This window comes from Etheostoma cragini, chromosome 11 (genome assembly GCF_013103735.1).
Source record: "Etheostoma cragini isolate CJK2018 chromosome 11, CSU_Ecrag_1.0, whole genome shotgun sequence".
Taxonomy (NCBI): Eukaryota; Metazoa; Chordata; class Actinopteri; order Perciformes; family Percidae; genus Etheostoma; species Etheostoma cragini.
The window spans coordinates 16714481-16728054 of NC_048417.1; the positions used below are offsets into that span (position 1 = coordinate 16714481).

Below are 13574 nucleotides of genomic sequence, written 5' to 3' on the forward strand. Positions count from 1 at the left end.
ATAACACTTTGTGCAGCGTTGGACCCTTGACACACAGACCATGAAAAGAGGCAGCAAAGGAAGTAATATTAAGTCTTGATTTAACAGAGACCTCACACTGCCTCAGTTAGCTGCACCTTCCTTTTCAGATAAGAATCTCGCTGATTAGATATCACGATATTTAGTCACAAAAAACATGATGTAAGTCAATTGGTGCTGAAAAAGACGGTGGACCAAATTGCACAATTTGAAAAACTGAGTCCAAAGTTTAAAAAAAGTAAAAACTGTCCAATACACTGTATTAAAATGTATAAATTGCAAAATGTGATTGTCAAACAAGATACGCATTTCAGTAACAAATCAAATAATTTACATCATAAGCCCAAAAAACACGCATCTTAACAATCAAACATGAGTAGGCCGTTACATGTACTTTTCCACAAGTCCATGTTGGAGGTAGACGTTTCAAACAGTCTTTCACTGCGTGACAGGCACTTAAAACAATAGCTGTTACAGTGAAGCAGAACTCTTATTACTGTATAATAACAGTGCACGAGCAAAGTCTCTTTAAATTCCTTCCCTCCATATGATTACTATACACTCACATATCTATGTACAGTACATACGGTGCCCAAACAAAGTTGTGATCACATAAAAAACTTGGCATCGAAACCCACTGTGCCATTCTTGTTATTCCCTAAAAGCTCTCCATCTCCAGATGGCTGCAGAACAGTAAGGGACTCCAGATAAAAGAAATCTTTACACTTGTGTAGGCAAAGTTTCTCTTCATACATTCACTCTTGAGGGCAGATGGCAATAAAAGCACCAGGGAACAAACTAATTCCCAGACCAAATCACTGGACCTTCTTATCTGTGATGAGCCCATTCTGCGGTTGGACATCCAGTTTGAGACGCTTCTGACTGAAGCGGCGGATGAGGGCGCCGGGGAGCAGAGCCATGCAGGCGATGGTCAGCAGCTGCAGCAACTTCTCCCAGGAGAACAAGTCATCCAGCGACGCCACCTCAGACAGCATGACTCCTGTCTGTACACAGATGAAGTTATACGGCAGGAGACCTGTGAAAGCAGATGGCAGATCAAGAACAAATCAAGTTAGACATGATTATATGAAGTTTTATTTGCAGTGTTAAGGGAAATGCTCAATGAGATGAAACTAACGATTTAACAGAGGGACGAATGTGACTGGTCATATTCATTAGCATGCAACCTAAAAACAACCATTAAAGTGGCCTTTAGGTGTTAGATTTAGGTGATGTGAAGTAACCTAAATAAATCCTTTTCCTTTTAGTGTTATTATCTATGTGGGGGGAACCCAAGAATGGAAAATGATCTGTATTGTTTTGATTTAGTGTTTTAGCGCTTCCTGAGTACATGACGAACAGAATGATGAATGCGTGTGTTTGTCAATCTAACCAGCTGTCAATCACTTGATCCATGGGTGCTTACCAATGAAGACTGAGCAGAAGAAGAAGGTGATGGGGATGTTAACAATAGGGGCAGACATGTTCAAAAACCAGTTGGGAGTCATGGGAAAGAATCTCAGGAAGAGCAGAAAGAAGAGCAAACAGTCCTGGTTCTCAACAACCTGGGAGATGACATGTGAGACGAGATGTTAGAATTTACCAAGGGATCGTAGATGCATGTTTCTTTTTTGTGAATTCTCTTTTTGGTGTAAATCTTATTTCACATTACTTTCTGATACTGTAAGAAAACAGTCCAGAAAATCCAGTTTCAAGTCATAGTAACCACAATAAACTGCAGTCTAGGTTTTCAACAGGAACGTGACAAAAATCACCATTTGACTTTTTTATAGTAGACACAATACATTTTGGTGAATAAAAATGAAAAACAAAATATGTTATTACCCGTGTTATAACTTTGCATATTTACCTACAAATAAGAGTCACATTTTACAAAAGAATCACAATGTTAAGTTTAATTGGGACCCTTAAAAAAAGAGTTTTTAGGTACAAGTACAATCATTTTCTATACTCTTTTACTTTCGGCACAATGTAACCATCATGATGATTTCCATTCACAGACTTACCTTCCTCTGTAGCATGGAGACTTTATCAGGGAAGAGGGTAACAATGTAGCGCTTTCCAAAGGCCTGGGACAGGAGGTAGCACATGGTGGACCCCACAGTGGTGAGCACAGAGACAAGCAGCAGTCCTTGATATGGTCCAAATATAGCTCCTGCTAAAATGTTCTGCACAATGACAGGCGGAGATGGCCTGGGTTAATACTAGACAACATCAATATGGGTGTGTAATGACCAGCTGTGACATGCACAGTTACTGTATCTCTGACTTTGAAAGAAGAGAAATACTCTGTGATCCAACAGTTTTAAAGTGTAAGATGTCGGTGTCCCTTTAACCAACAGGGGGGGTGTGGGTGAGGTCTCTTCTCTGTGCTGAACGCTCAGTTGTAAGGATTAAACAGTGGGGGAGAAAAACTGTCACAAAATGCTAATACAAAGGGAAGTCCGACAACCCTTTGTCGTTTGAGGTAGCTGGATTACAAATACATCTGGAAATGCTTCTCACCTTCAGGTGAGAAGCATTTCCAGATGTAATAATTGTACCAGGGAGAAGAAATAAAATACATCTGTTATATCACCATTATTCAAATTCCAGTTCAGTTCATCTTTAAGTAAATGTAGCCTTGGCCAGGAGGGGCTGATGTCATCAGGCGGTATTTCTTTTACATCTTCCAGACACACCATTTTTGGGGAGGGATCAAAATTAAATCCATGCATCAGTACAGAGAACATTTAAAACTATTTTTTACCATATTGTCTTATCTTATCTTTACCAGGAATGAGGATCCAGGAATGGCAAAGGACTGCTTGTAGAGATATGCACTACAGAAGAGGAGCAGGACATATCCAGTGTGCTCTGCCTTGTAAAACTGCAGGAGCTCTGCCAGTTCCCTCAGCTCCTCCAGATCTGAGGGGAACTTCAACCTGCAAGAACATCAACAGCTAGTCACACCATCCGATCTTCTTCCATGAATAGACACAGGGAACTATGGACAAATTATATAATTGTAATCACTCTGAACTCCACGCTGAAGTTGGCATCCGATTCGCAGCTTCTGAGTTAACTGGAGATTTAAGGGAAACTTCTAGACCATATTAGACCAGGTCCAGATCTAAAACTATTGTACCTAACCTTGTCAACCTTTAGCCTCTCTGGGATAAATTAGTCCAGATTTGACAAGTCTAGGTATGGCTTTGGATCTGGATCAATGTGGCCTACATATGAAAAAACCGTAACAAATTCCTTTATTTTCATAATTTCATAAATAGAATAGCATTTTCACAACTGTGAAACTGTTTTAAGAATCTGTAGCCTCTCTGTGATAATTTAGTCCAGATATGACAAGTTTAGGTATAGTGGTTTTGGATCTTGACCTGGTCCAATGTAGTCTACAAGTTTCCCTTAAATTGGATTCGGAAGCTGCACAGACAAGACAAACGAAACAGAGGACGAACATGACGAGGTAAGAGACGCTATTATACTGTACATTTCACTGTTCATGTCACTGTATTATTATTATTATTATTATTATTATTATTATTGTTATTATTATTACTGTGGTGAGTGAGTGAGTATGAAGACACTGGGATGAGATGGGAGCATGATAACATTAGATAGCGTTAGTGATAGTAACGTTACAGTCAAATTCCTCTTTAAATATTGTAGAGAGATACTTTGTTTATACATATATAATATCTTTATCTAGAAGCTACTAACGCTACGGTCAGTCACCTGCTGCTGGGTTCTTCGGAGCTGTCAGTGGACACCACTGTCTCCACATGTTTCCTCTCGGCAGTTGGATGAGGACGTCGCAGCGGTGCCGCGGGAAGGTACAGGGACAGTGAATACAGGTACAGGCTGGCTGCAGCAACAACAGCGATTAGTCCGAGAAGTGAACGCATATTCGTCACTTGGTCAGCCAGAACACGGATTCACTTGTTGTTGAGAGGAATAATGGCCAACCTCTGAGTCTGCGTCGTCGTCGTCGTCGTCGTCTTCTTCTTCTTCTTCTTCTTCTTCGAGGTTTAACCTGGTTTAACGGTGGCTGGTATCCATGGTGTTGCGTTACTGCCATCTTCTGGAGATAATGTTAAATAACACCTACAGTGTTGAGTTGCTCGACAGACTTGGGATTATTACAATATTTGATTTCAAATGTAACACATTATTGTTCTATAATTACATTAACGCTGTGTCATTAAAAGAAGGAAACAATAAAATGGACAGTTGTTGTTTTCTGATCTTGTCCAGATGGGGGCGGTAATGTTCCGAGTCGTTGCCATCAACTACCAGTAGAAACAAGAAAAAGAGGCGATGACCGCTTGGAAAACGCATTGATGTGTGATAAAGGTAGCTAATGTAGTCTTGCCAACAGGAGTTAAGTTCCAAAGTTCAGTCCGCGCACCAAAAATAAGTGCGTTAGCTTGTAGTTTTTGGTCGACAGGCTCGATGGCTCAATATACTCGTGTTTCGGGGTTTGTTGGCTTGATTACTCTTCAGAATCCGCCTGTCAACGCACTTAGGTGAGCTGAAGTCCAAAACAAGGCTGAAGAACGTGTTTAATACATGATCCATAATGTTCACATGCGGGTTTTTACGCTGTGGTGTGGTAAGGCAATTTACTGCATATGCTTGGGGACTTTTATATCAACGAGATGCTAACGTTACCTAAACTTGCACGTTATAAGGTGGGCACAAACTTGTGTGCGAAAGAGAATGACCTGATTTATCAGCACAAGATTTTAAATAATATAGCGACCGTTGTATTTGTTTGCCAGAGGGTGGCGTCAGAACAACGTCTTTTTACGTAAATCAATGTTGGAACGTAATAGCCATAGCTGTTAGTATAGTCTCTTGTAGTACATTTGCTTAAGAACTGTACTATTTTCATGTTATTTACATTGAAATAGTACTTTACTGAAATTCTGAGAAAAATACTATAATTTTTATTCCAGTACTTGACAGCAGTTACTGATATACTAGACTTACTAGATATTACATATCTACAAAAAACACAAAAAAAATCTGTATTGACTTTATAAAATATACATTGTTGTACAGTAATTAGCTAGGTAGTTAAAATTAGCTCGATCTCCAATTTATTGCTCCAATTTATTGGATCTGCTTACATTGAAATAAATCAGTGACAATAATAACTGACGTGGGCCAATCTGCTGCATATTGAGTACTTTAACGTTGAGTACATTTTGCTGATAATGCAAGAATTTTGAATGCAGCACTTCACTTGTAATATTATGGTATTGCCATGAAAGTATAATGGGTATTGCACATACACACAGAGCCTGATCTGCTGGTCAATGATCTACTGCAGCAGTTAGGGTTTAACTGCTCCGCAGCGCTATGGAGTAAGGTCTGGCAATGTGGGACTATAGGGGTTAAACAGCCTTGCTCAAAGGCATCCCAGCTGTGGCAATAGGGGAGGGGCACTTTTCTCACACAGATTTATCCTGCCCGCCTTGCTATTTAGGCCACTATACTGCCACATGTTACTAAAACATATTCCACATTAAATGTATGTCATGTTGTAAATATTCCACATAATGTTTTGGAAGAATGACTGTAACATAAGGGTCTGTATTGCCACTTAAGCCTAGCTAATAACAGTTTATAGCGTAACTAAAAGGTAAACTTCAGCAATATTGTACTGTACATCCAGTACCATAACATTGTCTTTTTTTTTATACAGTGCAACGGTGAGGCAAGGCATCGTTGACATGGTGGAGAGAGCACTCAGTGACCAAAATGTGAAGTCTGTGGTCATCTGTGGCCAGAATGGAAACTTCTGTGGAGGTACATGAACGTGATTTTTTTTTTTATTTCTTAAAACTTCACAATAGTGGCACAGCCCCACATCAGTCATTTTCATTCTAACTTCCAGATGTGAACTGTCATCAGTGTGCCCTTAAGATAATAAAAGGCAAAACTCCATGACTTTCTGTATCCAAACAATGGGTCTATTTGGCCCCCATCACACACTTGATGCCTTCTTTCAGTGATATTTTACAATCTACAAGAAATGAGTCCCCCTGCTCCTCAGCAAGGGACCAAGGGCTGTTGAAGTTAAGAAAAGAAATTCATAAAAGAAATTAATGCTACACCGGCTAGAAATCTTAAACTGGAATTAACTGGAGCATCACTATATAGTGCATTCAAAGCCCATCAAAATATATAAACATTGTATTTTAGTTTACTACCTTCAAACCTTTTACAGATTTTAACATGATGAAAAAAATGTACTAATTAGTTTTATGATTTGTGCGATACACTTCAGACTGGAAACAACCATGGAGGGAAGAAAAAAGAAATGATATTACTACCCTTGTTTCATGTAAATGTTGGTGATAAGAGCAGGATTCACATGACAAATATTACAAAATCAAAAATAAATCATTTAATAAATAAAAGGTGCAACTGTGTGTTATATACCAAATTTAATAAACACGAACTATTACAAATTATCTATACAAGCCCTCCTAGTATTTGTTGACCCCCTCAATGAAGACATCCAGAAGTAAACATCTTCGTGGAATAAGATGCACTTAATATTACAGTGAGTTGTCTTTCTGTTTAATTCCCCCCCCCCCCCCCCCCCCGTGATAACAGCATCAATTTCATTTTGCATAACAGGAGCTGACATCAAGGAGTTTAGGACAAACATGTCTGGACCGCCACTGGTACCGATGATCGACGCCATCGAGGCTGCGAACAAGCCGGTGGTGGCAGCCATAGAGGGAAGCGCTTTAGGTGGAGGCCTTGAGTTGGCACTTGGCTGTCATTATCGAATCGCACACTCTAAAGTTAGTTCATGCTTCAGATCTCTCTCTCTGTCTCTCTAAGGTCAGTGTCGAGCTGCATCAGTGTCTAACTGACAGTGTTTTCTTATTTTTGTTTTGCTGTTTCCAGAGTCATTAGAAATAAGTTCAGTTTAAAACACAGCCTTTTTTGACCATGACACATGTTTTAGATGGTTTCATTTAGTGGTGTAAAAGAAGGTTTTTCACCCTTCTAGGCCATGTAATAGCCCATGTACTGGCCAGAGAACCCTGTGTCTGTTAATTTCATGAACAAAACATCAATTTTTTTGTCCTTTCAGGCCAGACTGGGTCTTCCAGAGGTGACTCTGGGTCTGCTGCCAGCTGCAGGGGGAACCCAGCGTCTGCCAAGGCTCATTGGGGTCCCAGCGGCCTTAAACCTCATCACCACAGGTAGCAAAGACAGGTCAACCTGCCTCACTATTACAGAGTTAGTAGTAGAAATTAAGACTGTATTTAAAGTACCAAACCAGATACAAAGTATCAAAACTGAAGAAGTCACCATATATCTTGGTTTCTTTTTCTGAACAGGTTTTAGAATTTTTTTTGTAATTTAGTTGTGGTTAAAGATTAACACGCAGAGAACGCAACATGCAGATGTCTCTACGTATTGTAGTTCTTAAAACCTAATATTAACATTGACTGATCTGTTGATTGTACATAAACGTACACAAGAGTGCAGCTGCTGTTATGTAGAGATTGGTAGTTTACACTGATGACCAGCAGAGATCAGTAGGTGTTTAGTTTTACCATGTTCACAGCCAGAGAAGAATTTTCTGTAATTCGCTGCTCTGTTCTGAAATTTTATTAACAAATTTTAGGATTTAGGAAAACTGTGATTCTTTTTAAAGACTCCTTTTGTGTCATTGTTTAATAAATGTCAGAATCTAACATTTTACTGGTGTATTGAATGCCTGGACGGCTCGTTATTCCTTATGTAGTAATTTGAAATGTCACATGTCATCCAGATAGACCTTTGATGCCCTTCATGTCTCCCACAGGCCGCCACGTGACTGCCGCTCAGGCGCTTCAACTTGGCATAGTGGATCAGGTTACTGATCACAATGCTGTGGATGTCGCTGTGAAGTTTTCTCTGAGTGTTGCAGGTGAGGGTGCCCGCTGGTATATCATCCACTTAATCTTCACTAGTTTTAAAATTAACTCAGTGGAAGGAAGAAAAACTCCTCCCCAGAGCAGTTATTTTTGGCAAGTCCGACATCAAGAAGTGTCGACATGTAGGTTTGTGGAAGTCAAAGGAAGCAGAATACACGGCAAGTGGATCCACCACCACAGAAACCATAAATGTTTCATGGCTCTGGCACATTTGCTCTGATGTCTTCACTGCATTTGCTGTATTATTCAGAAGGGCGGAAAGGGACAAACCTTCCTTGACTATTAATAATGGGCCCTTGCCAGTCATTCAGGAGGATGAGGAGTTCTCTGTGCACGTGAATCACACTCATCACTCACACTGAATGGATTGCCAAAGTGTGCCGCGTCCCTAAAATTTACCAGGAATGATTTATTGTAAATCATTAATAAATGATTTCATGTATTTCTTGTCTGTGTGAAGGATAACCCATTCAGATTTGCCATGTGCTGCGTTATAAAACAGTAAAAATTTAAATTAAAAAATATAACATTTAAGATTGATTGTGACATGTTTTAAATTTTCCACAGATGCTGATGTGTAGAGGATGACTTTATTGTTCAAAACAGTTCAAAAGCAGCCATATTTATATACATTTTGTTTTTTATTTGAAAGGAATACTTTGAAATTAGAGACACTTTATTGTTTCCTTCGAGATCGATACCACTCTCACTAAAAATGACTACCACCAGAAGTTGATTATCTTAGCTTAGTTTAGCCTAGCTTAGCATAAAAACCGAAAGCAGTGGGAAATGACTAGCCTGGTTCTGTTCACAGTTGCACACCAGCACTTCTCCAATGTTCTTTAATTAACACATCATGTCTTGTTGTTGTTCAAAACTTGCCACTTTCAGTGTGTAGTTTTCTAGCTTGAAGTTCTGACACCACGTGCCAGATGTCAGGCTTTATACTGGAAATGTACTTCCGTTGATCAAGTCTAGTTGCTAGCTTTCTTTGCTACGACAGCTCATTATCTAAGATATTATATTATAGTCCGTATGAAACCTGTTAGTTTGTGCCTAATGCTCCGCCTTTAGCAAACAGTCTCACTATGTCTGCAAAATGTCAATAGTAAGTCTTCAGGATTGCGTGTAAAACATTTCCAAAGATGATTGCAGTCTTCTTACAAATGCTTTTGTGAGAAAGTGAGTGTTGTTAGCAAAACTGAGGCTTAGAATGAGTCAGATAGAGAAGCCAGATAGAGATTGAGAAGCGTGCAAGATGGGAGATGTGATAGGACTGAAATCTGTGGAGACTTTAACAGGTACTCCATTCTTCAGTTGAGAAGCGGCGGTGTTAAATTGGGACAGGAAATGTGTGTCTAAATTTACAAACAAAACACGTGAATGTTTGTGACATTGAGATGCACGGCTGGTGAGTCAACCAACACAGAATAGATTTAGTCTGTCACATGCATACATGCAACCATACAACGCTACACAGCAGTATAGCTGGCGCATGGGTATATATTTATGCACACTCAAACACACAACCCACACGCACAGATTCAAGTCTCTGCTGGTGCCGAGATTATCTTTTGTACCCCAGTAGTTGCAACATCTGCCCGCTACATCTGTCAGGATGACCAGGCTTTCCACTTGCTGCACAACAAATCCATCGACACAGCTCAACCATTTACAGATTAACCGCTGCAATAATGCTCTCCTAAAGTACATTGGAATCACGTTCCACTGACACACAGCATGTCATTGACATTCCAGAAAGTACTTTTTGCTGACCCGAAATGACCTTTACCATTCATTCTTCCTCTGTGATATATTGAGACTGCCTTTATTAGACAAAATTGTTAGTTATTGGACTAAGTGGATATAACAGATCAGATGTGACTGCTGTCCCTTTAAGCTTTGCCATGGTGACCCAGTTTCTGGCCCAGACCCACGGCTGAGTATATTCATTGGAGCTGTGAAGGATTCTGTCTACTGTCTCATGTAATCATGTCAGAGGAGACAGGAATGGGAATAAGATGCTTTTAACAAGGTTTTAGCCGAGTGGCCTTCTTCTCTTCCCTCTCATTTTTTGCAAGTTTCCATCACTACGGACAGGAACTTATGTGTTGTAAAGTTTTTAGGCTCCAATATTAACTCTTCTCATCTAGTTTCACATGCAAAATTGCTCCAGGATTGTCTTGTTGCTCACAGGTCTGAGAATCAAAAAAAGTCAGTGTTCCCCCTTTGCTCTGGAAATTTACCAACTATTTTGTCCAGAACCATATTTTTCTTTTCTTATAGTTTCAGATCGGTGTTATGCATTCATGCTGGAGCCCCTCCAATTTTGTTGAAAATGGTCTGTCAAATCACACTTCTACTGGCTTTTCTAGTAATTGAGTGGCCAATTATACCCAGACTGAGTGCTGGCTGACAAATTGAAAAAGAAGTGGAAAAAAGCGGTACTAATGTTAACTCGGAAGCGCTTTTCAAAAAGTAAAGTAAAATAATGTAGGTGTACAAAAAGTGTTTTTTTCGAGAGTAAATCTTTGATTTGTTTCTTCCATGTTTCTATTTCAGGTCAGTCGCTTGAATCTCGTCGTATAAGTACTTACCCATGTCCACTTCCGTCGGATTTCGATGCTCTGTTTGAGGGTGTGATGCAGAAGGTGCGTCAGAGTGCCCGTGGAGCTATAGCACCAGTTGCATGTGTCCAGGCGGTGCGGGCGGCAGCCACTCTGCCGTACACTAAGGGTATGGAGCGAGAGCAAGAGCTGATGGCCACTCTCTTCAACTCAGGCCAGACCCGTGCCCAGCAGTACTGTTTCTTTGCTCAGAGAGCCGTTGGCAGGTGGAGGATGCCCAGTGGAGCCTGCTGGGAGACCAGCAAGCCTAGGCCCGTACATAAAGCAGCTGTCATCGGTAAGAGCTTTGTTTTTTAATTTTTATTTCTATTTGTCTAAGCTTTCAATAAGCACATGCACATTGACTCATTAAGCTATCTGTGCGGAATCTCCAAATTCATGTTGCCTATGGAAACTAAGCCCTCAATTACAGTATAGTTTGGTTGAGAGTGGATGAATTATGTCTTCTCTGCAGGGAGGATTGGATGTTTGACAATCTGGATATGTGAAGCTCAGCAGCTTGTGCATTAAAATTGCAGACTTTGGAAAAACGTCATGCTCCCGGGCTAAAGCTATTAACAGTCTAGTATTGTGTAGAGTGCATGAAAAAATGGATTTTCTGTGATTTATACATCCATTGTATAACTGGTTTTACTGTTTTCAGTCGGTCATAAATGTCTGTGATATTTCACTGATGATTCTGAGGTTATATTTATGTAGTCACCATGGGATTTTGTCCACAAGGTCTTGGCACCATGGGGAGAGGCATAACAGTGGCCCTGGCTCAGACAGGTTTGTCTGTGGTCGCCGTGGAGACCCAGGAGAAGCAGTTGATGGAGGCAAAGCAGGCAGTATCTGGCATGTTGGAGCGAGGTGCTAAGAGACATGGGGTTGCTCCTAGGCTTGATAGGATCAGTTACAGCCAAAACATCCAGGCTGTAGCAGAAGCTGACCTGGTCATCGAGGCTGTGTTTGAGGACATGGCCCTGAAGACTAACGTCTTCCACCAGCTGTCTGCGGTTTGTAAACCAGGCACTTTGCTGTGCACCAACACTTCTGCACTAGATGTGGACAAACTAGCCTCTGAAATGCCCAACCCGGAGCTTGTGGTGGGGATGCACTTCTTTGCACCAGCCCATGTCATGAAGCTGTTGGAGGTGGTGTATGGGCCACGGTCCTCTCCTCAAGCTGTGGCCACAGCCATGCAACTAGGAAAGAAAATGGGCAAAGTGAGTGTGGCAGTTGGCAACTGCCGGGGCTTTGTGGGGAACCGCATGCTGATGCCATACCTCCAACAAGCTTTCTTCTTGTTAGAGGAGGGAGCTACACCTGAGTTGGTAGATCAAGCGCTGGAGGAGTTTGGTTTTCCCATGGGTGTGTTCAGAATGTCAGACCTCTCTGGGCTAGACGTAGGCTGGAGAATCAGGAAGAGAGAGGAGCTGGTACAGCCTGACACGGCATCAGGGCAATCGGCTAGAATCCGACAAGGCAGCAGGTACAGCCCCCTGGGAGACTTGCTCTGTGAGCAGGGACGGTTTGGCCAAAAAACAGGGCAGGGCTGGTACCGGTATGACAAACCCGGCAGTCGGGTTGCCAGGTCTGACCCCTGGCTGCACAGTTTTCTTGTGGAGTACCGAGCCCGGCATGGCCTAGTGCCACGCAGCATAGACCACCAGGAGGTGCTGGAGCGCTGCCTCTACGCCCTGATCAACGAGGGCTTTCGCATCCTGGAGGATGGAATTGCTGCAGGACCCGAAGACATCGATGTCATCTATGTGTTTGGCTATGGCTGGCCCAGGCACCGTGGAGGTCCCATGTTCTATGCCGGCATGGTTGGGCTGGCAAAGGTCCTGGAGAGGCTGGAGCACTACCAGCAGGCCCACCCTGATGTGCCCTACCTGCAGCCCTGCAGCCTCCTCAGGAGGCTCGTGGCCAGCGGCAGTCCACCTATCCACAGGTGGGGGGAAGTCATCAAGAAACGCCAAAGCCAACTTTAAATCTCAAGTACATCAGCCGTAACCTCTTTATTCACTTTAATAATGAGTCTTATACTTTAATAAAAAGAAAATGGACTGTGCTATATTGCGCTGTATAATAATGCAGATTTTTGAATGTATGTTGGGATTATGGATGATATTGTAAGAGGTTGCTGTGGTTTTTGTCATTTAAAATCATAATGTCTCTGGATGTGGACCTACAGTACACTGAGTTAGCAGTGCATTAGGTACACATAAACAATGATATGCAATTAAATATGATAGCTCCTATCTTTGTGAAGAGAGTTTTTGTTGTTGACACTGTATCAGGGATGTTGATTCAGCTTGCAATATACTGTATCAATTGTATAATTTTTTCTAATATTTTGTCTTTCTCATGTATGTAAGTGGCCGGTTTGCCATTATACTATTATTTCGAATTACATTTTAAAGATGTAACCAATAAAATGGTAATTCAGATTAGTGCAGAATTAAAAAAGAAAGGCTTATGGAAAGGATGTGATCAACTAACTTTGTAATAACAATTTTTTTAAATGCTCCAAAATGTGATAAATCACATTCAGAATTGCAACATCTGCATGCCAAAGAGATGCTTTCACTGATTTTCCTATATTTCCTATTCATATGCCTAATAAATGTTGGTACACTTTTTACTGTATGTACACAATGTCGTCTATCATCATCTAATACCTCAAAAAGATCTGTTATAAACTCATGTATTGATTTTGTTGTTGTTGTGATTTATACTGTCCTATGTGTGTACAGCTGGAACACTATGTACAGTGTTAACTTAAGCAGTTGTTTGGCTTTTTAACCTTACTATGAGTATTTCCAAGAAACGGCTTGTGGCCCTTTTATTTAATTTGGTTAATCGGTCAAACGTTCTTCTTGCATTCGTCTCGGGTTTCTGTTTTTTTCTGCTGACTCAGCTGCAGCGGTGACAGAGCAGAGCTGAGGGAGACACACAGCTCTTAACTGCTTTTATA

General features: G+C 41.1%; 2 protein-coding genes across 2 annotated transcripts; one reads left to right on the plus strand and one right to left on the minus strand.

Annotated features, from left to right (window-relative positions):
- Nucleotides 1-274: 274 nt before the first annotated feature.
- Nucleotides 275-4031, minus strand: tmem41aa (transmembrane protein 41aa). The gene is made up of 5 exons (XM_034886599.1): nt 3772-4031; nt 2813-2963; nt 2046-2207; nt 1445-1583; nt 275-1054 (listed from the first exon to the last, which is right to left on the minus strand). Exons 1-5 carry the CDS (start codon nt 3939-3941, stop codon nt 834-836), a joined length of 843 nt encoding a protein of 280 aa, XP_034742490.1. The 5' UTR covers nt 3942-4031; the 3' UTR covers nt 275-833.
- Nucleotides 4032-4301: 270 nt separating this feature from the next.
- On the plus strand, nt 4302-13303 carry ehhadh (enoyl-CoA, hydratase/3-hydroxyacyl CoA dehydrogenase). The gene is made up of 7 exons (XM_034886546.1): nt 4302-4562; nt 5747-5850; nt 6688-6857; nt 7154-7265; nt 7874-7978; nt 10548-10889; nt 11336-13303. Exons 1-7 carry the CDS (start codon nt 4489-4491, stop codon nt 12586-12588), a joined length of 2160 nt encoding a protein of 719 aa, XP_034742437.1. The 5' UTR covers nt 4302-4488; the 3' UTR covers nt 12589-13303.
- The last annotated feature ends 271 nt before the right edge of the window (nt 13304-13574 follow it).

Bases quoted from the DNA above. Each gene is read 5' to 3' on its own strand.
- tmem41aa (XM_034886599.1), bottom strand. From the start codon at position 3,941: ATGCGTTCACTTCTCGGACTAATCGCTGTTGTTGCTGCAGCCAGCCTG. The intron at 2,964-3,771 runs GTGACTGACCGT...ATGTTCTTGCAG, and splicing joins TCCGAAGAACCCAGCAGCAG to GTTGAAGTTCCCCTCAGATC. The intron at 1,055-1,444 runs GTAAGCACCCAT...CTGCTTTCACAG, and splicing joins CTTCTGCTCAGTCTTCATTG to GTCTCCTGCCGTATAACTTC.
- ehhadh (XM_034886546.1), top strand. From the start codon at position 4,489: ATGGCTCAATATACTCGTGTTTCGGGGTTTGTTGGCTTGATTACTCTT. The intron at 6,858-7,153 runs GTTAGTTCATGC...TTGTCCTTTCAG, and splicing joins ATCGAATCGCACACTCTAAA to GCCAGACTGGGTCTTCCAGA. The intron at 7,266-7,873 runs GTAGCAAAGACA...TGTCTCCCACAG, and splicing joins CTTAAACCTCATCACCACAG to GCCGCCACGTGACTGCCGCT.